This window comes from Carassius auratus, chromosome 4 (assembly GCF_003368295.1).
Source record: "Carassius auratus strain Wakin chromosome 4, ASM336829v1, whole genome shotgun sequence".
NCBI classification, from domain to species: domain Eukaryota; kingdom Metazoa; phylum Chordata; class Actinopteri; order Cypriniformes; family Cyprinidae; genus Carassius; species Carassius auratus.
The window spans coordinates 11,863,449-11,889,794 of record NC_039246.1 but is presented as its reverse complement, the minus strand read 5'-3'; the positions used below and the strand labels follow the sequence as shown (position 1 = coordinate 11,889,794).

Below are 26,346 nucleotides of genomic sequence, written 5' to 3'. Positions count from 1 at the left end.
TTTGCCAGAAGTTATAGTTTAAAGTTATAGTTTTAAACCCTGCCAATAAAACTTGTATTTTACCCCCCAGAATGTGATTTTCCCTGGGGACCGGCCTGTTTAAAATGACTTATTGATGGATGCAGCTTTTCGCTTCACAAGACATTAATTGATCGACAGCAGTTGCGTTACTGTTATGCTTTTATCAGCTGTTTAGACTCCCATTTTGACAACACCCCTGCAGAGAATCCAGTGGTGAGCAAGTGATGTTATGTAATGTAGTCTAAATATCTCCAAATCTGTTACTGTAATCCTACATCTTGGATGGCCTGTAGCCATTTTTAGCTAAATTTCTCTTGTGTGAACTATTGCTTTAATTAACTGTCACTCACGTTTTTGAAGATAGACTTGAATGTGCATGATACAAACCTACATTTTTATAATTCAAGACTGGAAACATTTTGTAACATGATATTGATGTACCATTTACATGGTAATGCAATGTTTGAATTTAAAATGGGTTTTAAAGGACGGATTTTGCGATTTTAAGTTTTCAGTTGATATATAATTTCTGATGATTTCTAAAATGTGATAGAGAAAAAGGCAAACCTTTCCACCGATATACGGTTTGTCTAGATTAGATTTAATTGTAATATAGTGAAGTAAATGTAGGCGTCCCGTATACGGGACCGGGTGACAGTTAAAGGGTTAAGATTCCTTTCTCCTACACTAACTTAAACTGCACAGACCATTGAGAGTACGACATCAGTAGGTTTAAACGTTGATCTTTTTTAATGGGCTGACATTTTGGCTCAACCAATGGCATGAGTTCGGGGCGGGACAATCGGTCAGTTTCTTTATTATTTATTCTTATTATTATCAATCCTAATTGGTTACAAAGTCACTAACAAAAGACTTAGCGACTCGGCTAGCGTGCTATGCAGATGCCCGGACGCCATGCATTATTTCTGGGAAATAAACCGCTCCCTCACGCCCTGCTTTCAGCGTTTAAAAGTAAACACGCTGCAGCTCAGCAGGGGGCCAAAATCATAGCAAATACGCATGAAGATGTGCCGTTTCCCCCTCAGAGGACCCAACTGCATCCAAAATAGCCTTTTCAAGTAAGTTGTGCCGGGCCTCGCTCTCCTCAGATCAAAGCCGAGGACAGAGAACAAGGGCCGCGTCCATTACGCGCACCTCTGGCTGCCTGGGCGGCTCCTCTCCCCTCGTCTAAACAACACTCGAGGTGCCGAGAGCCGGAACAAAGCCATGTAAGTCGGCTATTAAAGTTTTATTGTTTTTTTCCCGCCTCTCTTTTCCGAGCTGTTTTTGAGTTCCTGCGACGAATTCCTCCACGTTGCATAAAAGCATAATGCAGCCCCATTTCCACAGACTGCGTCTTTGTAGAATAAAAAATATATGTGTACAAAAAAAAAAAAAAAAAAAAAAAAAAAAAAAAAACTCCCTGATGTTGGAGGTAGACAGTTGCTTTTCAAATCCTAGTTTTGGTCCTTTATTTTATTCAGCAGTGAAAAGCCATGAATACAGAAAATAATGACGGCCGTTACAGTTCTCAATCGTGACCTCTATCGCAGAAATCCGTAACATATGGACAACAGTACACGGTAAAGAAAAGTATCAAAAAGGAGTCTCGATTCGAAGGAACCGAATCCAAACGAAAAGTCAAAAACAACCAAAAGGTATTCACCAATTACATAAACATTTTTTTTTTTTTTTGCTACAGTCTCAATTTACTGTATAGTACACAGGGGATCATATTCCCGGAGAATGATAGTTATTAAAAAGGATACATGACTCAACTGCCAGACGTAATGCTTCAGAACGTATGCACAGAGGTACAAGCAATAAATACACACATTAGGAAAAGCCTTACAGCTACGCAACGCAGATGCAGGAAAAGCAGGTTTGCTATTCTTAGCAAGCAATGAGAGAACAGTAAAAATTCAGGAAATTCAGGAGAAAAAAACACTGATCTTTTTAGCTTAGAAAAAAAATGTCTGGTAAATTCATGGGTCCACCAACATTTTTTTTTTGTATCTTTTTACATAATATGCACAATTATCAAAATTACAGACAAAATCATCCCAGAAAAAAAACCCAGACAATCCTAAAATCTATTGTAGGGGATTGCCGATCCGGAGGTTCTTCTGGTATTATGTGCAAGCAACTATTTTAGACATTTTTTTAAAATGTTTTTACAAAACCCATGCAAACTCTACAGGAAATATGCATTCTGTGGCTGAGAGTTTCTTTTGCCGATCATCATCATCATCATCATCATCATCTCCTCCCGGAAACAGTATAGCTGAGGTATGCACACTTTATGCACTTAGTCCATCAACATCATCATCATCATCCTGACGTTTTATTATACGTGTTTATTAATTCTTATTTCCAGTCCACCAAATGAATTTAGACATGCATTTTTTTAATAACACAATATCCCCTTACAGGTATTTTTACATATTCATTCTACAAATGTTCTGAGGACAAACTAGTTCAATGCAAACCTTCCACATCTGCCTTTGGGAATGTAAACTGGTGCTTTTGGTGACATCCTGTGTGAATCGGGCGGAAAAATGTGTCAGTGGCGTTCTAACGATTCGTGCAATCGGCCATTTTTCGCGTTGTGAAGAGGTAGAAGCCTTTTTTGGATAAGTGGGAGAACCCATTTTGTATCTTCTTATTCAAAGACGCTGCGTCCTTATATTTGGTGCCATAAAAATTATTATGAATGTCATCTTCAAGTCAATTTGCTGACTCTAGCAAAGGATAAGGGATACGCTTTGTTCCTGGATTCAGCTTTGCTGTCTTATTAGTGTGTGTGTGTGTGTGTGTGAGAGAGAGTGTGTGTTGGTGTGCTAAAACTAGCAGCCAACCCTTCGGTTTGGCACAAAACGAGAACAACTGCACAGTATGTTTCACACACAGAGAGAGACAAACTTTGACATTATCGGTTACAACACAAAGCAGTTATCCGTTTCAAATGGGTTTTCTGCATTAGAGAACAATCAAGGAAAGAGAGAGAGAAGAAAAGGAAACAGGCTTTGCGTTATTTTCATCTCCATCCGCTGTATAAGAAGAGGCAGAAGTCTGTATAACTTTGGTTTGACTGAAAACAGAAGCAAACTTTAAAGCAACAACCGCTTTTCCTTGATGACATCAGCAACGTTCAAATCAAAGTGTTTCATCTCAAATAACCAGTTTCTACTTATACATCATACATGGTTTAACCACAAACCTTCCCATGATCCAACACGGGCTGTGTCTATATAGCCATGAATTATACAATGAGTCTGAATCAATGGAGCAAAGCAAACGTCAGCTGGAAAAAGATTCGTCCTCTTCCTGTAATGGCTCTGTTGTTTGCTTTTACAATATAACCAAGCCACATCATTTCATATCGACTTGAAATCATGACTTTTTTGGCTTCACTAGATATCTTAAAGTTTGGTTACTATATTTTCGGTTTCGGCTCTGAAGAAACTGACGGATATAAGACATGACACGTTGGACAGTCACAATGAACAGTACATTTCACTAGTTAAAACGATAACAAGATGGCTTACGCAAATCATAATAATAATAAAAAAGAAGGAATACTAAAGAAACGTTTTCTGCACTTCCACAAATGGTTGTTTTGGTCATGATCCATTTATAGCTGCTCTCTTGCTCTACCTCTGTGATGGTCGCTGAATCGAGGTCTTCCCGTTTTATTTGGGGTCGACCGACATCACGAGGTCGGAGCGAGCGCTCCGTAAGTCAATCAAATTACATTAAAATCATTTTCTCTTTGTACAGGGCTAAAGGAGACGATCCCAGAGGTTATTCGAAGGTAGTTAGTGGAAAAAAATCTTCTCTTTGTACTAGTTAAAGTCACAGAAGACTGACCAAAGAGGCTGGCGGCTTCTGTCTAAGCTATCGGCCGTTGATAGTGTTGGCTTTGGTTTCTAGCTGTTGCCTGTGACTCTCTGCAGGTAGACAAAGCTTTAGAACAAGGAGGTAAAGAGACTAGAAGAATATGCAGAAACGCATCTTTTTCTTTCGTGTTTTTCCTCTCAGCGTGATACTCGCAGCACATTTCACGTTTTCAGCAGAAACGGAGCTAGTGAGACTCGAGACCTACTTTGTGAACTTTTTTTTTTTTTTTTTTTTGATGGCTGCAACAGTCTTGATACCTTGGTTGTGTTACTGATGTGATTTGAAGAAATGCCATTTACAGTTGGTGGTGCCGCAAACATGACTCAAAATGAACGTAAGCTACATTACGGGCAAAACAAAACGACAATGATGGGGGGGCGGGGGGGCAAAAACAAATTAACAACATCAACAACAAAAAACAGCTTTTTTTCCTTTTAAAAATTTTGTCAACATACAGGCAGTTACACTAATTTTTGATACTACTTGTGTGCAAAAAATAACAGAGCAACAACTTGAATTGAACCAGCAATTGCATCTAACACTGACGACTACTGTGGCTTGGATATTCACAAACTTAAAACTTCTTTTTTTGGCAGTATATGTGGCCGTTGGCATTCTACAAAACGGACTCGCTCCCGTTTCACTTCTGTCTTTTTTCGGTCCGTGAGCCTCGTGTTCGTTGTGTGAGGTGGCCGAGCTGATTCGAATGAAATCTTGTCCTTTTGTTCTTCCTTTTATGTTTGTTTTTAAACAGCAGACGTCTCATGTCTGTCCATCTGTGGTCCCTAAAGATCTGCGCTATAGATTTTCTTCGGGCCAGTCTCCAGATGCATGCTAAATAAATACTTCCGCCTGCTGCTTCCAGTCTTTTTGGGTTCGCGGTGGTTGTGGATTAGTATAGGGGTGGGGCCTGAAAGGGGCAGAGCCCTGGCGGAGGGGTGGGGCAAAATAGTCATTCCAGATCCTCCGATAGGTTGCCCTCCTCAAGCTCCCGGTCATCATCCAGCTCAGGACTGTGATTGGCTGTGGTCACCAATGACATCGGACAGTCCTCGTCATCCATGTTTAGTGGCTCCTCCTTGACGTGAATTGGAGGCCTGTGCAAGTGAAAAAAATGTTCAAAAATTTAGAGGAAGGTCTGGTCAAAAGATTACACTAAAATACTGCATTAATTTAATAATAATAATAATAATAAATAAAAAAAAACAGTATATAAAGAAAGCTTCCAATTTTTTTATATTTTACTAATTTATTCCAGTGATTTATTCCTAACCCTTCAGAAATCATTCTAATATGCTGATCTGGTGCTCAAGACACATTACTTATTATAAATGCTGAAAACAGTTGTGCTACTCAATATTTTTGTGGGAATGTCATACATTTCTCTCAGGTTTCTTTGATGAATAGAGTTAAAAAGAACAGCATTTAGATGAAATAGAATTGTTTTTGTAACGTAAAAGTCTTTGCTGTCACTTTTGATCAGTTTAATACGTATCTTCAGAATAAAAGTATTAATTTCTTTCAAAACCTTACTGCCCCTGAACTTCTGCATGGTAGTGTAATAATAATAATAATAATAATAATAATAATAATATTAGTCTTAACAAAATATTAACAAACAAATAAATAAACAGGATTTTCAGGACCTTTATTTATTAAATAAATAAATGGACATCAAATATGATTTAAGTTCAAATTATATTGTTAAATGAGAAGAAACAGACATGAAACTAGAACAGCTATAGAGAAATGTGGTTGCCAGTATATAATTTCCCCAGTGTTACACAAAAAATATTTGAAAGCAAAAATGCAGCTACTGACCAATCGGAATCAAGCATCACAGTAAGCGGCCAAATAAAAGTACCTATAGGCTTCGTAGTCTGTAGGAAAATCAAATCTACAATAAGATCTAATAACAAAACTGTAATGAAACACAAAACAGTGTAAAAAAAGATTAGACGCATTCAACACGGCACCCTTAACACAAGATGTGCGTTATCAAAGTCGCCAAAAAAAAGCGTTAACAACAATTAAACCCCGATTAATGAAGCGCATGTGGAAACGTGAAACCGTTGACAGTGAAATATGCTCGCCGCTGAGAAGTTTACTGATGGCACCTGCTATTTAAAAGGGAAAAAAGGAGTAGCTGCAGCCCCATTATAAATAATGGAGAATTTCTCATCCTCTCGCCCCTGGAGCAAAGAGGGGGGGTTTGTTGGGTGGGTGGGGGTAGAGTGGAGCTTTTTTTTTTTTATCTTGTTAATAGAAAGTGCAGGCCTTCGTTAATATGCAGTGGTCGTGATGGCACTTCTCAAGTGAGGAGACAACCTGCAGCTAGACTCCACCATTAATCAACTTCAGACTGCCAGTTGCCTCGGACACCATGATCCATGTTTTTAACTCCAAATGGATGAATATCTTTACCGACTGTCAATAAATGTAGGGAGGAGGGTAAAAAAATGGTGAAAAAACACAGAGTGGTTTGGCGAGGAGCAGTGAGATGCTGAAACGAGGGCGGAAGTAGGGTTACTAACAAGAATAATAACTCTGTCATACACAAACAAGGCTTAACATGATCTCGGGCCCTTGGCAGGGAGAGAGGTTTGTGCTACCATGATAAATCTGACAAAACCTAATTATTTCTGACACGTCGGATGCATCAGGAAATCCCACTGGACTGGAGAGAGAGAGAGAGAGAGAGAGAGAGAGAGAGAAAGAGAGAGGAATTCTTATCAACTAGTCTCTGTATTAGGCCGTGTCTGGCTGCTCTCTCCTGGGTCGCGCTCATCAATGGCACGGGGAACTTTGAATATGAAAAGAATTTTAAAAGGTACAGATTACTTTAATATTTATAGCAAAATAGATTAATATTCAGATGTGGAAGCGCCGGGATGTTTCTGTCTCCTGTACTCGGCTACGTGCGCAGGAGAGAAAGGGGCCGACTACGCCGGACCGCCACAATGATATATTTCACACCCTCAAGAAATACCTGCGAATGCGAATTAAAAAGTTCTCCTTCCTTTATTAAAGCAATTAATTCAAGCACAATGGCATTTGGTCATCAGACAATGTAATCTTGAGTAAAGATACACCCTCTTTGGCATGTCCATTGACTAATACCAGTTATTTTTTCTTTTAATGTGAATTTGACATGGTTTAATATAAATTTCATAGGCTTATGGAATTGGTTATTGTCATTTCCATTAGTTCTTATCATTTAACAGGCATGTTAAACATTAAAACATTGGTATAATGTTTGCAATCATTTATTTTGTTCATTGCAACAAAATCAATCTATAAAAGTCGTTTTTGACTGTCAATGACAATGGTGTAATTGCATGAATTCACTCTGCGATTTTTACAATGATGATGCTAAAATGTTCATAGACCTCTATTTTGCCATCAAAACATTTTGTAACTTTTCACTTGCCGCATTTATATACAAACTGATACACACTACTTATTATGTAGCAACAAATAATCAAGCTTTAGTCTTCAAACAACATAATTTTGGGATTTAGTGCAATCACCTGGGATTGCATATGTTTTTGTCATTTTAATTTGTCTTAATCTGCTCATTACTAAATATCTTTTTCACAGCTTTTCTTTGCAAGAATTTTATGCAGTTTTCGTAACTGTATTTACGTAAATTGTTTATTCTCATCATTGCTCTGCAATCTTAACCATAATAATGATGCCACAATCTATTTTGGTTTCAAAAAGTAGTACATAGTATGTTCACCTGTTGTTTAAAAAGATATTTGTCATTATAGTTCACCATGTTTTTATTAGGTCTTATCATTTTGCTGACACTAGAGCCATAAAATTGAAACTATAATGTTAGTAAACATCAATTTTGTCATAATTATGTTTGATGGGGCTATAAAAGACAGCACTGACCGTCAACGCTCACCTAACGTTTTACAGGCCACATTTATCGTACAATAACAAACAGATATACTTAAAGATATTACGGCGAGACAAATGATCCCGGTCGGTCCGACGTTCCACTGGCCATTAAGCTCGACACAGGCCTTTACTTCTAATGTGAAGAAGCATGGCTTACAGCTTTCATTTGCATTAATTATAAATCAGCGGCATGCTTGTGAGGTCGGAGGAGGAAGGAGAGAGGAAGAGAGAAATGATTAGTCCTTGCCGTCCCTTCTCCACTGTATTAAGATGTCAGGATGAGTCATTTTGTGTTTAATGAGAGGCTGGCATGAGAAAATCTGGAGCCAGAGTCTGTGCCAGTCTGTGTGTGTGTGTGTGTGTGTCTGTAGACACTGGCACAGTGCTTGAGCAAAGATGCTTCCCATGCCCAAAATGATCAGAGACAACTACAAACACTACCAATTTCAAGTGTGTGGGTTTAATAGTGTTTAAAATGTTTATTGCATGGTTCTCCGGAATACTTGATTCTGATTGGTCAGTTGCAACACAGTGATGTAATCTATGTATATATATATCCTGAATAATTACTGCTAAACATTCTTCTTTTTTTGCCACAAAATGCACATCATTCCTTAAATGAAGGAAAATTGGAAATATTTATCAATTTTACTTTCATAAAGTGACATTTTTCAGAGTAAGCAGTGGATAAACAGTAAGTCAAATTTAAATGTTCTCAATTTAATCCATTGAAAATTCACTTGATAAAAAGTGCATTTAAAAAAAAATTATGATTAGGTTTTATTTCATATTGAATTTTTAGATTATCTTTGTATTTTGCATGCATGAAAGCAAACAAAATAGAGAAAACAGAACATGTCAAAAATCATACATGTGCTCACACGCACACATCTAGTCAGACAGAAGCCATTAATGCAACATGTTCAGAGAAAGGTTAGTCAAATTGTTCTGTTTCTCAGGAGACAAAATGTGAATATGTTGTCCTCTTTAGCCTCTTCATTATTAAATGCAGCCCTTGAAAAATCCACCAGCAAAACATATTTCTTCCATTTTGAGCATGTAGAGGTCGTGTAACAGTGACTTCACCTTTTTTGAGCATTTATGTCTCAATGCTTCGGCCAGAAAGAAAGAAAATATGACAGACGGACCGGCAGAAAGAGAGAGAGGGAGTCTAAAAACACCAGACTTAACTGTCCGTTATTAAAAGTTAAATAACCTGAGGGAGTGAGAACACAGGGATTATGTCTGGATCTCAGATTTGGCCCAATTCACACTACTGTCCCACTTCTGAATCAAACACACTCCTATTAACACACATTTCCAGAGTGCGCAGTGTGTTTTTTAGCTAATAGGGTCTTGGGGTTAGCATTAGTAACTCTGTACATGGAAATGCATGAAATGTGTGCATGTGCAGGTCTGATGGCGTGCGACACACTTCCCGCTGCCCTTAACGCTCGTGCTACTATCTTTGGCTCGGTAAACACAGCCATCCAGCATGAGTGACATCACTTATTAGGGCGAGCACATGTTCTATATCACCATTCCTCCGACCGGCACCGCATTAATCTTTCATCAGCCTGTGCTCTCTCTCTCTGTCTCCTTCTTTCTCTCTGTGAGCCATTAAAAAAGATGGAAAGGCAAAGATTTTTAAGTAATTAATGATATAGTTAGCTGCTAAATATTAATAGGAACAGTCTTGCATAAAATATAACATCTAAACCTCTGCGATGCGGACAGTGGGGTAATTACAAGGGAATCTATAATTATGGCAGCCTTCACTTCTTACCTATTTTTACTGTATGTAAGAGCTGTAATCCAAGAACCAAATGTACACTTAACCTTCAGGTCTAGAGTTTTTTTTTTGTATGCATATGTAATTTAAATGTAATTAAGGAACCTTGGGAATACTTATACCTCTGCTAGTTCAAAGTGATAAATAAATAAATATATTTTTTATAATTAATAAATAATTATTTTATTACTGTGAATGTACAATACTCAATTTTCTGGCACAAAAAAAACATTGCTTTTCGCTATAATTTTTAAACACCTTCCCTTAACATTTTATAAATTGTAAATAAATAACATCAATATTAACTTTATTTTATTATCGCTAAACTATAATGATTCTCTCAAAATTGAAGGTAAATGAGCAGTTTACAACCCATTTTATTTCCATGAAATTACGCATCTTAAAATGAAACTGGATAAACAATGAGTAAGTTTGGTGAATTTGGTGAATTTAAAGACAATTTAGGAATTAATTTAAAAATTAGTGGATTTAATTTAATCAATTTAGGAAACTTGTGAATACAGAATAATACAGTGCTACAAATCTGAAATAACATATATATTTCTATTTAATTTCAATAATAATTCATTATTTCAGGATCTTAAATTCAAAATAAAATAAAAATTGACCCATATACTATACCACATGTTGTTGTTCCTCATGATAAAAAAAAAATGAATATATACAATATTTATATTTATAGTATTATCAATATTATCTAATAAAATAGGCCTTTTTTCATGATCCAATCAAATTCTGTTAGATGAAATCAAGCCATGATGAATATTTTGTATACCCATTACATTACTGACTTAATGTGCCACTTTCTGTCTAAATGCATGTGTATGTGTGTATGTGTGTGTGTGTGTGTGTGTGTGTGAGAGAGAACTCACAGTTGGGTCTGTGGGGAGTATCCAGGACTGCTGTGTCCGTTAGTGTCCAGGTGATCTAGTGTGCCGTTGAGATCTTCATGCATGCTGCTCTGTAATAGGCCGGTCGGGCTGCCACTCATCAGTCCTGGAGGACTCGCCCCCATCATACCTGACGCGCTATTCATCAAGCCTGGATTACCCAGCAACGGCAAAGAGGTCTCCGCCAACGCAGCCTACGAGAGAAAGAGTGAGAGAGAGAGAGAGAGAGAGAGAGGGAATAGTTATACTCAAGCATTTTCAAGGCTTTTCAGCAGTTGGCATGTCACAGCACACAGCTTCCAGCTCGTTCCAGATTATCTCCTCTTTCTTATCGAGTTACTTCCAAATTATTGCTGAAGAATCAGTATGATAAAAACAGATGAGAACTGCCACAAAGTGGCAGGAAAAAAAACAACTGGAAAGTTTCGAAGTTGCAAAAACAATCTCTTCACCTTACAAGACAGGCCTCAAATGAAGAGTGAATAAAGAAAGCCCGAGCATCCACATGATAATGAAACCATCCAAAACTTTACCTCAAAACAGTCAAAGAAAAAAAAAGACTCCTGACATTTTTGCCTCCTGCACATTAAAGTTATATACAGTAATTAAATTTTAAAGTTTTTGCCACGAGCACCTCGCTGGCCGACACTGCGAAGCCAAATCATTTATGACAGTTTGGATAAATATTAATGATTATGCCCTCGCATTTGCACAGGCTGCTATCAATCTGAGGCCAGGCTGGCAGAGAAGGTACCTGCCTCTACCACACGGTGTCCTTCTAGACTCTCACTGCCTGTGCCAACCTCACACACACACACACACACACACACTACCTGTAAGCTGGCGTTGAGAGCTGCCCCATAACCCAGACTGGATGGCAGGTTCTTAACCAGCGTTGGGCTCCTGAACACAACACCACAAATGTTGAATTATATATCTATTAATCTGACTGTAATAACATCTGAAAAACATTTACAGTGTGTTTGTTTGTGTGTACCCTGTTATCTTCTGAGATCTGCGTTTCTGATATTCCATTTCGTCCACGGTCCACACGGCACCCTTTACGTTCTCCACCCGGACGAAACACTTGTGCAGGCTGAGGTTGTGTCGCACTGCATTCTGTTAAACACACACACATACAAAAAATATATAATGAGTGCATTTACTTCAATACATTTATTTAAAATGCAAGATTTATCCATGCATTTTATTCTAAAAAAGTATTTTTTAAAGCTTTCTGCTGGTTTAATCAAAAATGAAAAATATTAACCAATCATATCACTGACTATTATCTACTGCTAAACACTATTATTGTTGTAACATACTATGACAGTTATTTAAAGATTAATGGCAGTAATGATTAGGAAATGTAGATGTTTCGGGTTTATAAAATAAAAGGAAAAAAGAATCAAGAAATCAAGAAGCATAAATAAAAAATAAAGGAATAAGGCGTGTATTGTACGTCGCCATAAAAGAATCTAATTAAAACATGTAGCAAAGAAGCCAAATAATAACCTTTGCTCATATTACATTTTTTTCATGTTTTATTTGAGGGGCGGGTGTTTTTTTGCTCTAAGAAAAGGGAGAGAGAGGAATAAAAAAAACCCTCAGACGCAGATCTCGCATCTGACCTGAAAATCCCAGGATTTGATTGATCTTAATGCCCATGGCTCTGAATATGATAATTTTAATATTAATGAGCAAATGAGCAGTTTTATTATGCATGCTATATAGTTATAACTAATAAGCTGGCGGGGCTGAGAGCTCGATCCCCAAGCTGAGCTGATGAGACCAAGCACAGATATTAAATCACCTTTCATTCCTTTTTAAAAATTCTTTCTGTTAATAAAATGACAAGCCCGTCACCAGCCGGCCGTGCCCGGGCCCTCACAAAAGAGCAGGGAGGCTCCGAATGGAAATTCCTGCTCCGCTATTGTAGAAGGAGGGACCCGAATATGCCGAAAGCCCCCTCTTTGTTCCAGTTGGGACCAGATTAAAATAGGGAGTTAATAAGGACAGAAGCGAAGAGAGCTGGAAACAGGAATGCATATGTGGCCACAAGGCCATAAAATGCCTAAAAACACTTTTCCTTGCATCTCCAAACACACGCTCCGGCATAAATAAGTCGTGGCCCAGCATGCATCTGTACGGGGAGCTATTGCACACCCTTGTGGAGCTGTAATCATACACCAGCATCATTAGCAAGCCAAATCCAAATTAATTCACTTTGCTAAATCTAGTGCTGGGAAATGCTTCGCATGCTGATGAGAGCCGGAGAAACCTTTGAGAGGACCTGCATCGAAGTTAAAATAGAAAGGGAAGAACGGCTGGCTGTGTATCTTATCGACACACCCCGCGCTCTCCTGTCTAAAAATAGAGGATGGTTTTTATTGTATCCTCCTTTTCTTTTCATCCTCGTCTGACAATGTATTTGTTGGGACAGAGATACAAATGAGGCCTTTTGTACTGGGAAATAAAGTGTGCTTCTTGGATGACAGGGGCATTAGCGCTTTACAGCCAAGCGGGTCTTAACCCCTCTCTCCATTTATCTTGTTCTCTTTTACTTTTTGTCTTGCTGCATGAGTTATAGTGTGTATGAAGCCTCAGCCGACATCAACAACAACAAGAAAAGGGATATAGCAGAGTATCCCTACAAGGCAAACAGCCATCTTTCAAACTAATTAACCAATAATATGCAGGGTGGGGAGGGAGAAAAATGAAAAGGAGACACTGAGAAAGCAGTAATACGCCACGTCTAACAAAAGGTGCTGATGATTGAGTGGCTGGTTAGTAATTAGCGCATCAGAGCGCACACCTCCCCATCAAGACTCGGCTATTAATTGCACCAAATTAGAAAACGATATCAGAGGCTGAATTATTCTTTCACTTGTCACAGAGCGAGATAAAGAGAGAATTCGTCCTTTTCAGGATGCAGGTTAAATAGAGGCGCGACTGCCGCTGAACGGCCCACGTCCCTTGCAGGCCTGAATAGCATGTTACCTTCCAGGTGGCGGCGTTGCGTCTGAAGTAGGCGAAGGTGCGCGTGAACCAGCTGTAGATTTCGTTGAGTGTTAGCTGCATGTCACCTGACTCCATGATAGCCTGCGATGAGATGCCATTAAGCGGCACGTTAGAAGCTGGAGTGCGTCAAAGGCGCTCTCACCCAGATTTAATTCAAGCAGCAATTAATTACAATCTAATCAGGCTAAAGCTAATTTATTTCCCACTCACCTGCCTGATGAGGGTTGCATAAGTAAACGGCGGCCTGACATCGGCGTTCTTGTAAAACTCGTAGTTTGGGGCAATCTCTGTGGAGAAAAATAAAGAAAGAAAGAAGCAGATAAATAAATAAATAAATAAATAAACCCAAATGTCGCCACCTGGGATAATTGCTAAACGTGTCTCCGCCAGGAATTCGTTCAGAATTTTATCAAATTAAAATGAGGGGCGAGCTGGAGGTGGGGGGAGACACTTCAAATCAGCATTTTACATGTCCAACTAAATACATTTTTAATTAATCTCTCTCTGGAGAAATCTTAAACATTAACACGCTCGTGAAATTAGAGCCTGCGTCGATATTTTGTATGTGTTTGAATAATTCATGCCTTCCCCGCTGCTCCAACACTTCCGGAAGACCAGTAAATATAAACATCAGACAAGATGTTTTTATATGCATCGCCTTCTTGAATATTGCATCATTTTATATTTGGCTGTAATTAAAATGCATTGAATATTGATGATTTATTTTATCCCCATTTGCATAAAGAGCGAACAAAAAAAAAAGCATCTACGAACCTGAGGACAAGGCCATGGAGTATTTGTCGGTGTGGCGTCTGCGCATTGCACCCATGCTGGGCACATTGGCAGGACTCAGGACGTTGGGCACCTGGGGCATCTGGGAAAGGGGCGTGACTGGAGCGGTGGGCGTGGTGGGCGTCTGAGGTAAGTTAGGGGGCGAGACAGATGGGAGGTTCTTTGACATGGTGACGCTGGAGACGAGATTCAGCTGTAAGAGAGAGAGGGGGATTGAAACCTGTGCTGGCTCATTCCTACAGCTGTGTTTCCCCTAATAAGCAAAGGAGGAAGCAGCCAATCTTCACTAATTACAGGATGAAATTGTATCATAAGAATTCTAATTAGAGCACGCTGTTAAAGATTATCTAATGATCAGGCTGTGAGTTATCCTGGCCCATCTCTATCCCATAAGAGCTCCCTGGATGCAAAACACACACGCGGTGAGAAGAACATCACCTGGCTTCCTGCCATAACCTGGTGCTTCGTTAGTGATCCATCTCGCTCTTTTCCTTTCTTACCACCCAAACACAAGAGTCAGGTTTTTTTTTATCAATATGCACATATCCTTAGCTTTTTTTGTGTCCCAACTTCACCCGAGTGGAAAATTCCACCCTGACCTTTAATCTCACCGTTAACTCCTTCAAATGGTAATGACATTACATATTCAAACCAAATTGCCTTAATTGCGAATTGGCAAGCAGAATTCCGGTGCTGTGAGAATTAAAAACGACCGTCAGTTGGACATCAACAATCGTTTGTGGCACGTGTTGATAAATACAATGAAATGTCAAGCCAGCTATTCTCTGGTGGCTGCTCTATAGACAATTACAGCTCCACTTAACGATAATGAGATAATGCCAACACTGAGAGTGGCATGCGCTATACCACTTCGCAAGAAATCAATGACTCCTCTAGGGGAATGTTGTATCCTGGCTAACGACTGGAACTAAGACCTTGAAAAGAAATTAACGACAGAGACGTGTTGTCTACCAGAGGGACATCTTAGCGAAAGGGTAAACGGTTATGTTGTTGACATTATATTACATGCTAAGTAAATACTTGTGTGTTAAAGTCAATAAGAAATCTAAATTTACCCCATAATTTTAAATGTGTTATTGGTCTTATTATGAACAATTAATTGTTGCACATCATAAAAAATAAAACAAATGATTACATTTTCTACAATAAATATTCTTTCATTTTGAATTTGATTCACGTTGAAAAAAAAAATCTAAAAATGTTTTGTCACTGTTACAAGCCCCCCCAACTCTGAAACAAAAACTAGCTTTGTTATATAACAGAAAATTGTGCTAAATGTATTGCCATTAGTATTCCCCTCTTTGTCCTTGCTTGCTAAAATGCAGTTTGATGCATATAATACATTGTGTAATTTGTCAGGGGCCGGGTCACGGCACCAGATTTGAGTTACGTCTCTCGTAATATCTTTCTCATTGTGGCCAAACCACCACATCAGCCCATAATTACACAGGTTCTGATACACTGTCAAACACTGCAAAAAAGCACTTCATAATAAATCCTATCAGTACTGAGCGAGCGGGGAAACAGATAGAGAGTGCGCTGCATGTATATTTAAAATGTTAAGACAAGATTTTCCTCCCCTCTCTTCACCTGGTTATGGCAACAAGCATAACATGTTTGCAGGCATACAATCTGGTGTTTGCAAAATGGAATTTATTAAAGCTTAACTGAGCAGGAGTGAATGAGACACAGGGATCAGCCCTTTACTACCGCTGCTCATCTGAATATATATTCAAGGTTGGCTGAGAGGATAGGAAGGGGTTGGGAAAAAAAGAGCCCCTCATTATTCAGGACTAGCAGCCTTGGTAACTTTGATTTTCAGCCATCCATGGCATGGCCAAAAGGTAACATTTAATGAAGTGCCATTCAGATTTTAAATGGGGTCGTATAACAGTGTACCAGCACCTTGTGTTGGGCTACTGATAGCTGTTGAGGGTTTGCCGGTGCTCATTTTGTCGTACTAACAAATTTGCACTATTAATCTTTATCAAATGTGTGGGATGGTTCTCTGTCTGCCCTGTGTGTACGAGGGCATGAAAGTACTGCCATATTATCAGTAACATCCTTTTTTGTTAGGAGGACACATGTGTTCTCTTTTGTACCTGTGAAACAGATAACATTAAAGCGTGTGCGTGAGCCCGACACTTGCACTAAGACAAAAAGGAATGAGCTGAAAAAAATCGCAAACCCTCGCTGATTATTTAAGAACTCGCCATAATTGCTCATCATCAAATGCAATTAGCAGTCCTTTCATGTGGGGTTTATGTAATGTAATACTTCATTAATATTATTCATTCATATGCGGTCGTGGATTATAGGCTGAACGTTTTTTTTATTAGAGTCAATTTCACCAAGTTGCTTGAGATCTGAGGATGAAAACGGGGAAAAAAAAAACCTTGAATAATAAATCGACAGGTGAGCAGTCGATTCCTGATAGATTTACAGGATAATTATTCTGTCTTGTGATTATCTGCTTTATACGGTGGGAGGTAATGAGAAAAAAATATGCTGGTGAAATTAGCTACGTGCTAAGTATGTTTTCCCCCACAAAATACTGAATAGCTAATAAATAATTCCAATAAATACAATTTATCACAGCCTACTCTCTTTTGTAAACACTTTAATTTCCAGCACAACACAACATGTCTTTTGTATTTTGCTTTTGATTAATGGTTAAGAACATCTTTGGGTGAAATCGGATCCAGACAGATGGGCCGTTTTCATACATTGCTCCATTTTTCTCCAAATACACAGCTATATCTCTGAATGTTTACAGATTACAGGTTATTTCTTCGCAGATAATCTTGCGGTTTCCATCTATCATTTCAAACTGTTTGTTTTCTGAAACGAAACGTCTTCCCCCTACTTTAAGTGCGCCTGCGGTCGTGGCACTAAACAGCTTTTACCGGCCAACAGGTTGTTTGCTGTGCTAAAGCCATCAGAGTGTAATGGCTTTGCGTTTTTGCCTGTGATCGGGTGTATGATTTAATGCTCTCTCAGTCCTGATAGGGTCCCAAGAAAGCAGGCATTACAAATCCCATTCTCCTCTCATCCTCCAGCCGTGTTTAGAGAGCTCATTTACCATCCGAGTCCTGTTTACTGTACGCGTACCAATATGCACTCACCGGTTTTGGTGATGGTTTGGGCTCTGAGGGCCTCATGTGCAAGTGTGCCATCATCGCCTGAAGACGCTCACGTTCTTTAGAAAGCTGTTAGCAGAAAGAGGGAGGGAGAGAGAGAAACAAGAAAACAGACCTGTTTTAGAAATGAGTGATTTTCCCCAGACTACCATAGTAATACATCTTGTTATCAAGATGATATCTTGTTATCATGTCTGCTTGTAATAAATCCTGCATACGGCCCAGACCGGCTTCCTTAAGCTCGTCTCAAAGACAGACATAAAGCAGTGGTTCTCAACCAGGTAGTCGTGACCCAAAAAACAGCCACAGGTCTTTTCCAGTGGGGTCATGGACAGCTGCAAAGCAACAATGCTAAATGCAAATAAAAAATGCAATTAACCATAAACTTGAGTATAGTTAGGATAGAACAATAAACAGGCTTATCAACATTTTAAAAGGAGAGGTAAACACATCACATATCTTCTCAAACAACTATTTCAGAACAAGTTCATCTGTCAGTTGGTAAAATGCAACATTTGTCTGTTTTATGCATTTTAACAAAAGTTTTAATTTTGTCATGTGACAAAATTGTGGCCTATATAGGTCTTGGCAATATTTATAAATAGTATTAATAAATGTTTCCCTATAGATCCTTGTTAAAATGTATTAGGCATAATGAACTATTAACTGTATTTCTTTACAGCATGTATTTATTAATGGGAATATTAATTCTTAAAGTTGAAAATATATTAGTATGTGTTAAAAATTTACATTAACCAAGATTAATAAATGCTGTAAAATACAGGTATAACCTTATTGCAAAGTGATTCCCTTTTATGTGTGATTTTTAGGACATCTTTGTTTCTTTTAGACAAGAAGCAGTTCTGTACAGTGGTGGATGCTTAATGTCCTTGTGTTCTGAAACAAAACCAGTTGAGAACCACTGAGAGTGAGAGAGAGGCAGATTAAAGCAAAGATAAGAGAACCATTCCTCGTGGTGCGGTGATGGAGAGCTGAAGGTGGTGCTCGGAGGTCACGGAAAACAAATAGCACTTCATCTTTTTGTCAATAGCAGAATTTAGGTCAGCAGAGCTCTGACAGTAACAAGCTACTCAGGCCATAAATTAGAGGGTCCTGGACGGTGATTCAAAGTCCTGTGGACACTGTTAGGGCTGGACTGGATCTAGCAGCTGCCGAGAGGTGAAGGGGTCCTGCAAACAGACTGCCAGTCGGTCCCGCCTCCCTGCCTCCTCCCGGGTCCTCCGAGGTCCAGTTAGTGCCCCGGCGATCTGTTATCATCAATCTAACTCACAGAGAGTGACAAAGACCGGCCCGCACGGCACACCGCCTTGAACTCTGCCGGTGAGCCAGCATTCGAGCTCTGAACCAGGCCTCATTACCACTGACGGAGGACAAAAAAAAAAAAAAAATGCCAAAAAGAGTGGAAAAAAGCCCAGAAGGACAGAAAACAGCAGCGCTGCTGTAATTGGTCACAGTGTAAGCACGCCGGATTTGTGGTATCAGCGAACAAGAGAACAAGTCAAGGGAGAAATCGTGATGTCCGTCTGTTATTTTACATATAAACAAGAATTATTCATTGTTCTGTTTCAAGAGCCCAACAAATAAATAGGGATGGTTTTGCAGAGCGTAAAAACCTTTAAAGGTTGAGGGGAACGCTTGGCTTGCATTCAGATGGGCATCACGAAGGCTTAGAGGAGCCACGATCAGAAAGCAATCCAGACTACAAAGGCTAGGCGGCTCTTTGCGTGCACAAACGCAAGGGAACCGCTAGATTTACATAAAAAAAATATGCACAGGCCGCAATTATTCTGAAAGCGAAACTGGTTATTTATTTGAAATTAACAGACGAAAGAAGGATTTTAACCCTGTGCGCCACATCCCATGATGCACAAGAAGGTGTGAGGCAAAGGACAAAGCGTTAACTGGCGGGAGAGATGGCCGCAGCGCTGAGTAATAGCATCCCTCAATCACAGCTCTCATTATCTCACCAGCGTGACACCTTAATAAGGTCACGCTCCAGCTACTGAAAATAGTGGCTCTCTTTAGAGGTTCCTTCAGGTGCAAAGTGTATTTAATTAACACAGTCCAGCCCAGATGCACGCATATTAATTGGACGGGATAGAAAATAAGCACAAACCATGATTCAATTATAAAGGCTTGTGATGGCTTTCACCTTTGTTGGGACGGATTTGCTCAAGGTGTCCCTTGTGAATTTTTTCACTTTATGTGCTTCAAGATTTTTATGGCAACAAGCTAATTAACAAAATGTTTGGTGTTATTCTGCAAAAAAACAGTTATAGTTGAACAAGTGTGTGTTAAAGACAACATGAAATCAAAATCAAGCAAAACATGTTGGTACTGAACATCCACTATTATTTTCAAACATGTTACCCGAACACTTCCACTGTCTGTCACTGGATAACAGGGCTTTGAACCAGTTCAAGGAATGAGAACGAAAATTAAAACCTGAAACTAACCAAATTTTGACAACAGAACCAGAAACTGAAAGGGCCATTAACCAGTGAATAACGTTATTTTATTGTTCAATTTAATATTTGAAATTTGCTGTCAACCAATCATGAATTCAGACATGCAAATGTGACGCTGACGATTCCAAAATGTGAAATCCCCTTGCTCAGCTGTAAATTCGGTAAGTCGCAATGGCAATGCATTAGAATTTATCTGAGGATAGTGTAAGATGGATTCAACAGATCACGCGCACATGCAGCACTTGTAAACAGAGAAAACAAAATAAAACTATAGACTTACATAAAAAGGAATAGCCTATATTGGCCAACACTAAATGTATTACACTTAAATCACTGACAGATGAACAAAGATGAGTTTCGGTTTATTGTGACGCGATCCAATGTTCGCGGAATGAAAACGAAACAGCAGAAAATTGTTTTTGTTATTTTGCAAATCTTGACAGTTTTGATCTGTATAAACAAACAGTGTTGGTATGACCATATGGCGCCGGTGCATCACACGCACAGACACAACATATTTTGTGACATTGCAGCCAGTTCATTATCAAGATAAAATACAGTTAAAGAAACATAAAAAGTAGCACTATTCCATTGTACAATCTTTTGCATTCAGCGTTACCGCCTCACTTGTGCTGATATAGCCGATGTGAAGAATGATGTCCATGTGTGTGAAGTACAAAGCTATTACATAATAAATAATATTTAAGCATCCAGATATGTCGCGAATATGGAAACATTTGGATTTGTACCAATCAAGGTAGTTTTACCTTAAATATATATATATATATATATATTTTTAATTTACGTTTTTATTGCCAAAATGCATAGCCTTAACCTTAGAGGATTTGTTGTGGAGAAAAGGAAACTAATCATTGTGTTTATCATAGATGGCCTTTGTGTGTGTGTTTATATGTTAAGATACCAGATATCTTCCTGTTTTTTGTTCTTCTGTTTTTTTTGTTTTTTTTTTTTAGAAAATGCTGTACTTTATTATTAATATTGTAGAATTTTTTTTTCAGAAAATAACGTTATTAATCTGTATTGTTTTTTTATGCGAACCGGAACGGAGGAACAGAAATGTTAAAATATAGATTCAGCTCAGAGTGAACAGATTGGATTTATTTTTGATTTTGTTTTCAAGCCCTGCTGGATAAGCAGTAAGCAGAGAGTCCCACACACAACCTGCCAATGCTTCAATTAATTCATTTATCAGATGTTTTTATCCAAATGACATATAAAATGTAAAGTTTAAAGCATACGTTAGTACACAAACTAGGCAAAGCTAAGCTGAGTCAGGCTGATTTCAAGTTTTGAAAATGCAACAAAATTTTCAATTTGTAGAGAAATCAGCTTACAAATCACACATGCATTGTCAATGTCATTTCATAGCAATAGTTCGCCCAAAAAAGAGAATTGACATTTACTCACCTTCATATTATCCTAAACAAACACTAAACGACACTAAACCAAATTAACTTTCATTGTATGGACACCAAAACACCAATACATTTTTCAAAACACATGCTTTTGTGTTCCATAGAGCAATGTCAGTCATACAGGACAACATGAGGGTGTGTAAATAATGCCAGACTTGTCATTTTTAGGTGAACTGTTTCTGTAAATATGTATATGCTTATATTCATGTGTCTACTGTACCTGTATCTCTAGCTGTTGTACCACCTGCATCTGTACTCGGCACTGGGCGGTACTCCTGTCATCCAGAGCGTGTTCATTGTTAAGGTGCCTGTAGGCAAACAGGAGAAACGGATGAGAAACCAAACCTTCATACACACATACGCAGGCTGAACTAATAATAGATGGTTGCTGTTGATCAACTACCACTGTTGTTGATGAATATGATTTGTGGATTACAGGACATCCATTCCATTAGCTTTTAACAAACCGCCGCCGTCTAACAAGTGTGTCCCGCGCTCGCTTAAAGCTGGTGTTTAACATCACAATAGCATGACTGTCATGCGAATGTGAGGCAGTGTTCAGAAGACAACGGCTTATGAGGGATGTTGGCATACAAAAGGCCTCGCGCAGAGGTTTTGTCTTCTACATTTATCAAGAAATAAATACAATAAATGCAATTTAACTCGAGTAACGTTTAAAAAGAGCCTCCTACGAAGAGTGCATTATTCTGCCGACATATTAAATGTATCTACTCATCCTTTCATTAGAATATTACGCAGAAGAAAAAAAAAAAACACTTCAGACTGCAGAAGCAGTCAATGGCGGTTTTCCTTGATTGGATTTTGTCTGCAGGACACAAAAGAAGCCTGCCATTAAAACAGACCTTTATTCCCGGCGAACGCACGGAGGCGAAAAGGTTTTTAAAAGTGTTGTGATGTTCAGTAATGAGCCTCTATCTAAATTATCATTGGTGACAAACCCACAAAGCGCTCTTTTAGAAGACATGCTTGTGAAATGCCAATGCTGCCACTCTCTTTCCTGTAATTATAGGTTAGCTTGCAGACCCTTCAATGATCATTTACAGTACAACCTCCAGTGCATTAGTGTGAGCTTAAATTGCACATACACACTCGCACGCAAACACACACCCACCCACACCGAGCTAGTTTTAACACTACTAAGCATTTTCTCTATTCATTCTCTATTCATAGCACAAGCTATTGTTTATGTGCAAAACGCAAAATAACAACGTATTCATAATCCTCCTCAAACACGCCAATCAAAGCAGAGGACATTTGAGAACACAATGGCCGCCGCTACCTTTCAATTACGCCCGTGCCCATTTAAAATTATTTCATTCCATCACGCCCGCTTTTGCTATTGTAATCGTTTCAGGTCTAATGCTCAGATATTCTCTATTATAAATCAAGAGTGAGATAGCATTGAACAAAAAAAAATTAAAAAACACCTAGGATGACTGGAGAGTCGGTGCCTTTCTCCGGCCCCATGCCTAATTGCGGTTTCAGAATGCGCATGCAAAGGAGCATTTCATTAATCATGTAATCAGGTTCCGCGCAGGGAACTAATGCTGCAAATACCCTTTTCATTTCAATGCTCATAATGCTATCTTATGCACTTGATGTATGGTGGATGTCATAAATTACAGCTGCTTCAAAAGCCTCGACTGGCTAGTTCTGCAGTCCCGACAGGTAGCTCGCTAAATAACACATCTTATCTTGCACGCCCCGTTTCTCATTAGCGCCTATCTAGATCTTAATCTCATTTCCTTGTTTCTTTTAGGAACGTGAGATTTTCTTATCTAATGGAAGCAAGTTTCTTTCTCCAAGAATAAATAAAATAAATGTAATTGTCAGGAAATGTAAAGAGTCACAATCATCGAAAATAGTCATAATTTTGAGATATATAAAAGCATAGATATGAGAATGTCACAAGTCTGAGACATGAAGTCACGACTATGAGACACAAAGTCAAAAACATAAATGTAAATATAAATGTAGCACCAATAGTAAAATATAAAGTGAAAAATGTAAGCTATAAAGTCACATTTGTGAGTTACTAAATACAGTAGCATACTGTATACTGTAGCAGTTCTGAGGAATTAAGTCGTAATTACCTTTATTAATAGCCAGCAGAATTAAATACAGCACAACAGTCTTAAGCGAGTGCTGACGTTAGCAAGAGCTAGTTAGTGTTGGTGATTACATCCAGATTACTACATGGCTATGAAATATTCAGGCAGTAGGTGTTTGACTATGCATTGATAAAAGCAGGGGGCTAGAGGGGGGTTAGATGCAGTCACCAATATCTCTTAATGAGCCTGTGGCGCTGGGTTTAGTTCAAACAGAGAGGTGAGAGGAGAATGAGATGGGGCTGCCAGCTCGCTCTGAGCAAACATCTCTGGAGCCGCCTGTAATTTATGGGTCACTTTACAGGCATATTGATTTTTGTTTTGAGATGGGGAATGAGGGCTCTGATGGTCTAAGAAACAGACGGACAGGTACGCAACGGACTGAGAAGTGCTTCGAAAACCAGAGACAGAATGAAATCATCGGAGCTAAAGTACGAATTACTTGGGCTTTTCCAGAAAGCATGGACCAATCAAATAATTTTGGTAATTCTCAAATGACTAGCAATTTCTAAAGGACTCATGACCTTCAACTGGACATGGGCTTGATTAATGTAACCTGGGACTTCCTGTTGGCTTTCATTAGCGCCCAGTTTAAGACTCAGCACTCTAAGTGGCGGAAGCTCTGCAGGTTGCTTCACTGGTATTAAATGTTAAATAGGTGAAAAGAACAATTAATTTCCCTGCATTAGAATGGGCAAGAGTTTGTTTACTGAGATACATAATCTCATATTGTGTCCAGATGGGAAAAGACGCTACAGCAAATGGCAAGCCTGCATTGACAGCACGTCAATCTTTATTACAGGCCAGCAGGTATGTCTGTATTTTTCTCTTCTTAAACACGTGAGAGGAAATCAATAAGGGATCTAGGGCAGCAATCTGGATCTTAAACAATAACAAAATTGCCTGCATGGCAGAACAACATTAGAACGCTATGAATTCATTAGCCCCCTCTTTTAGCTGCACATAACCCCCAAATAAGTTGCCCCGAATCAGACCCACAAGACATGTGCTTTGTTGCATTAATACACACGTCTCGAGGTGTACCCACGTGCTTGCATGCACATTCACGCACGTCTATTTGAACTTCAGAGCTAATATAACGTGCCAGGCACCTCTTGGCTACCCCTCTCCAGGTGCACCGCGCATGAAAGAGCACAGAGCTGCGCTTAAATGCTGATCTTGACAACTTTCTCAGCAACACAACAAAGATTACAAAACCGTGGCTGGTTACTTCTCCTCAAGCTACAAGCCTGCGCAGGTTGGGTGAATCCCTCCGCCCCCTGCTTCCCCATCAAAGGTGCCATTTGAATCTGACACCCATTTTATGTAAACCATTTTAAGCGTGTGTACCTGGATGATACGCAGCAGTGACTGGCATCTCCGAACAACATTAAAAGCTTCTTTCTGACACAACGATTGCTCCTCCAAGGCACAGCGCCACCCGCCATCTCAGATCACACTGTCTTTTGTGGGAGAATTTTCATGTACGAGTTACAGTACGGGCGTCTCACCCCCTTTTCTATGAAGATTTGGAGGATGACTGCTGTAATGGCATCCTACTGCACAGGCAGTCAGACAACAAGCGTTTTTATTTAGTTCTCGTCAATCATTGATTTGCATACCAGCTGAATTTTGCGGGAAATTGTCACATTATTTTTGATGTATGCTGTGCCAAAATAAACGTACATCAATGGGGTAGAGGGGGATAATTAACACTGTACTTTGAAGTACATGCAGTCTTTTGGTTGACAGTCATGACCAACTAGTTGCATGGTAACGCACTCAAAGGCGCTAAATTCTTGACTTGTTTGGAGTGGACTCTTTAAGACTAGCTGGTCTATAAAAGAATAGAACCACGTCGCCACTCTCAAAAGTCGTTTACAAGAACTGACGTGGACATTTACACCCACCAAACGCACCAGATTATTATTTCACAGTTAATTACAATCTAATTAGAATATTCAAATTAACCCTTTTTTCTACATTCTTTAATAGTGAGGCTCTTTCCTCGTAGTGGCAACGTGATAACCTGCAATCTTCAGCACTGTAAACACCTTCTCTTTTAATGTCCCCCCACTCGCGTAGCGGCAACAAAGCTGACCAATTACAAATGAGCTAATGAACTAAATTGTTGATGGAGCATGAAGAGTTCATTTCACTCCGTTAGGTGCACCATGACAACACCGCATGGCTATGAGGGTTGCCATTAGTTTCTGCTGCTCAACACAAGCCCATCATCCACTCACATAGCCGTGGAGATGCATGGTCATTTTCAAAACAGACGCCTTTGAGAAATCTGATTCACCATCCGTTTTGTGGATTTACAGCCAAGTGTGTGAACTGAGGTATGAAAACTTTTTAAATTGAAAAAGTAACAACTAAGCATCCAATAAGCATTAAAATAGATAAACAGATAAATTACTGCTTTAGGCCAACTGAAATTTTTTATGGATTCTTGATGATCACTTACTTCAAAAACTGTCCGAAGTCATCACAAATACTTTCACATCCTGGCCACTTGCACACTCCATGACCATAGAGAGAGTGTGATGCTCCAGTCTCTTCATGCAACGAACTGAAAAGAGAAATAATGAGCATTATATACGTGGTGGAAAACATGGTGGTGGTACCTGTCAGGATACTCTTACCAAAAGTTGGGTCAAACTGGCTCAATTTGGTGGACTTGATGCTTAGAAAAGCTGAAAAAACACACATGCTCTTTCTCGACATCACACCACCTTGTGATTATTGATCCAGAGTATTACTGAGGAGACACGAGTGTGTT

The 26,346-nt window shown here is 39.1% G+C and overlaps 1 protein-coding gene across 7 annotated transcripts in view; it reads right to left on the bottom strand.

The window, feature by feature from the left end:
* Positions 1-1,468: 1,468 nt before the first annotated feature.
* LOC113058622 (forkhead box protein P2-like) overlaps positions 1,469-26,346 on the bottom strand; it is a 97,529-nt gene continuing 72,651 nt past the window's right edge. For all 7 annotated transcript variants that reach the window (XM_026226684.1, XM_026226721.1, XM_026226713.1 and 4 more), the window contains 10 exons: positions 26,032-26,136; positions 21,653-21,740; positions 17,493-17,576; positions 14,329-14,539; positions 13,765-13,841; positions 13,534-13,635; positions 11,531-11,652; positions 11,367-11,436; positions 10,516-10,727; positions 1,469-5,018 (listed from right to left, as the gene is read on the bottom strand). In XM_026226684.1, coding sequence (XP_026082469.1) covers positions 4,874-5,018; positions 10,516-10,727; positions 11,367-11,436; positions 11,531-11,652; positions 13,534-13,635; positions 13,765-13,841; positions 14,329-14,539; positions 17,493-17,576; positions 21,653-21,740; positions 26,032-26,136 — 1,216 coding nt within the window. In that variant the 3' untranslated portion in view covers positions 1,469-4,873. The remainder of the gene's footprint in view (positions 5,019-10,515; positions 10,728-11,366; positions 11,437-11,530; positions 11,653-13,533; positions 13,636-13,764; positions 13,842-14,328; positions 14,540-17,492; positions 17,577-21,652; positions 21,741-26,031; positions 26,137-26,346) is intronic.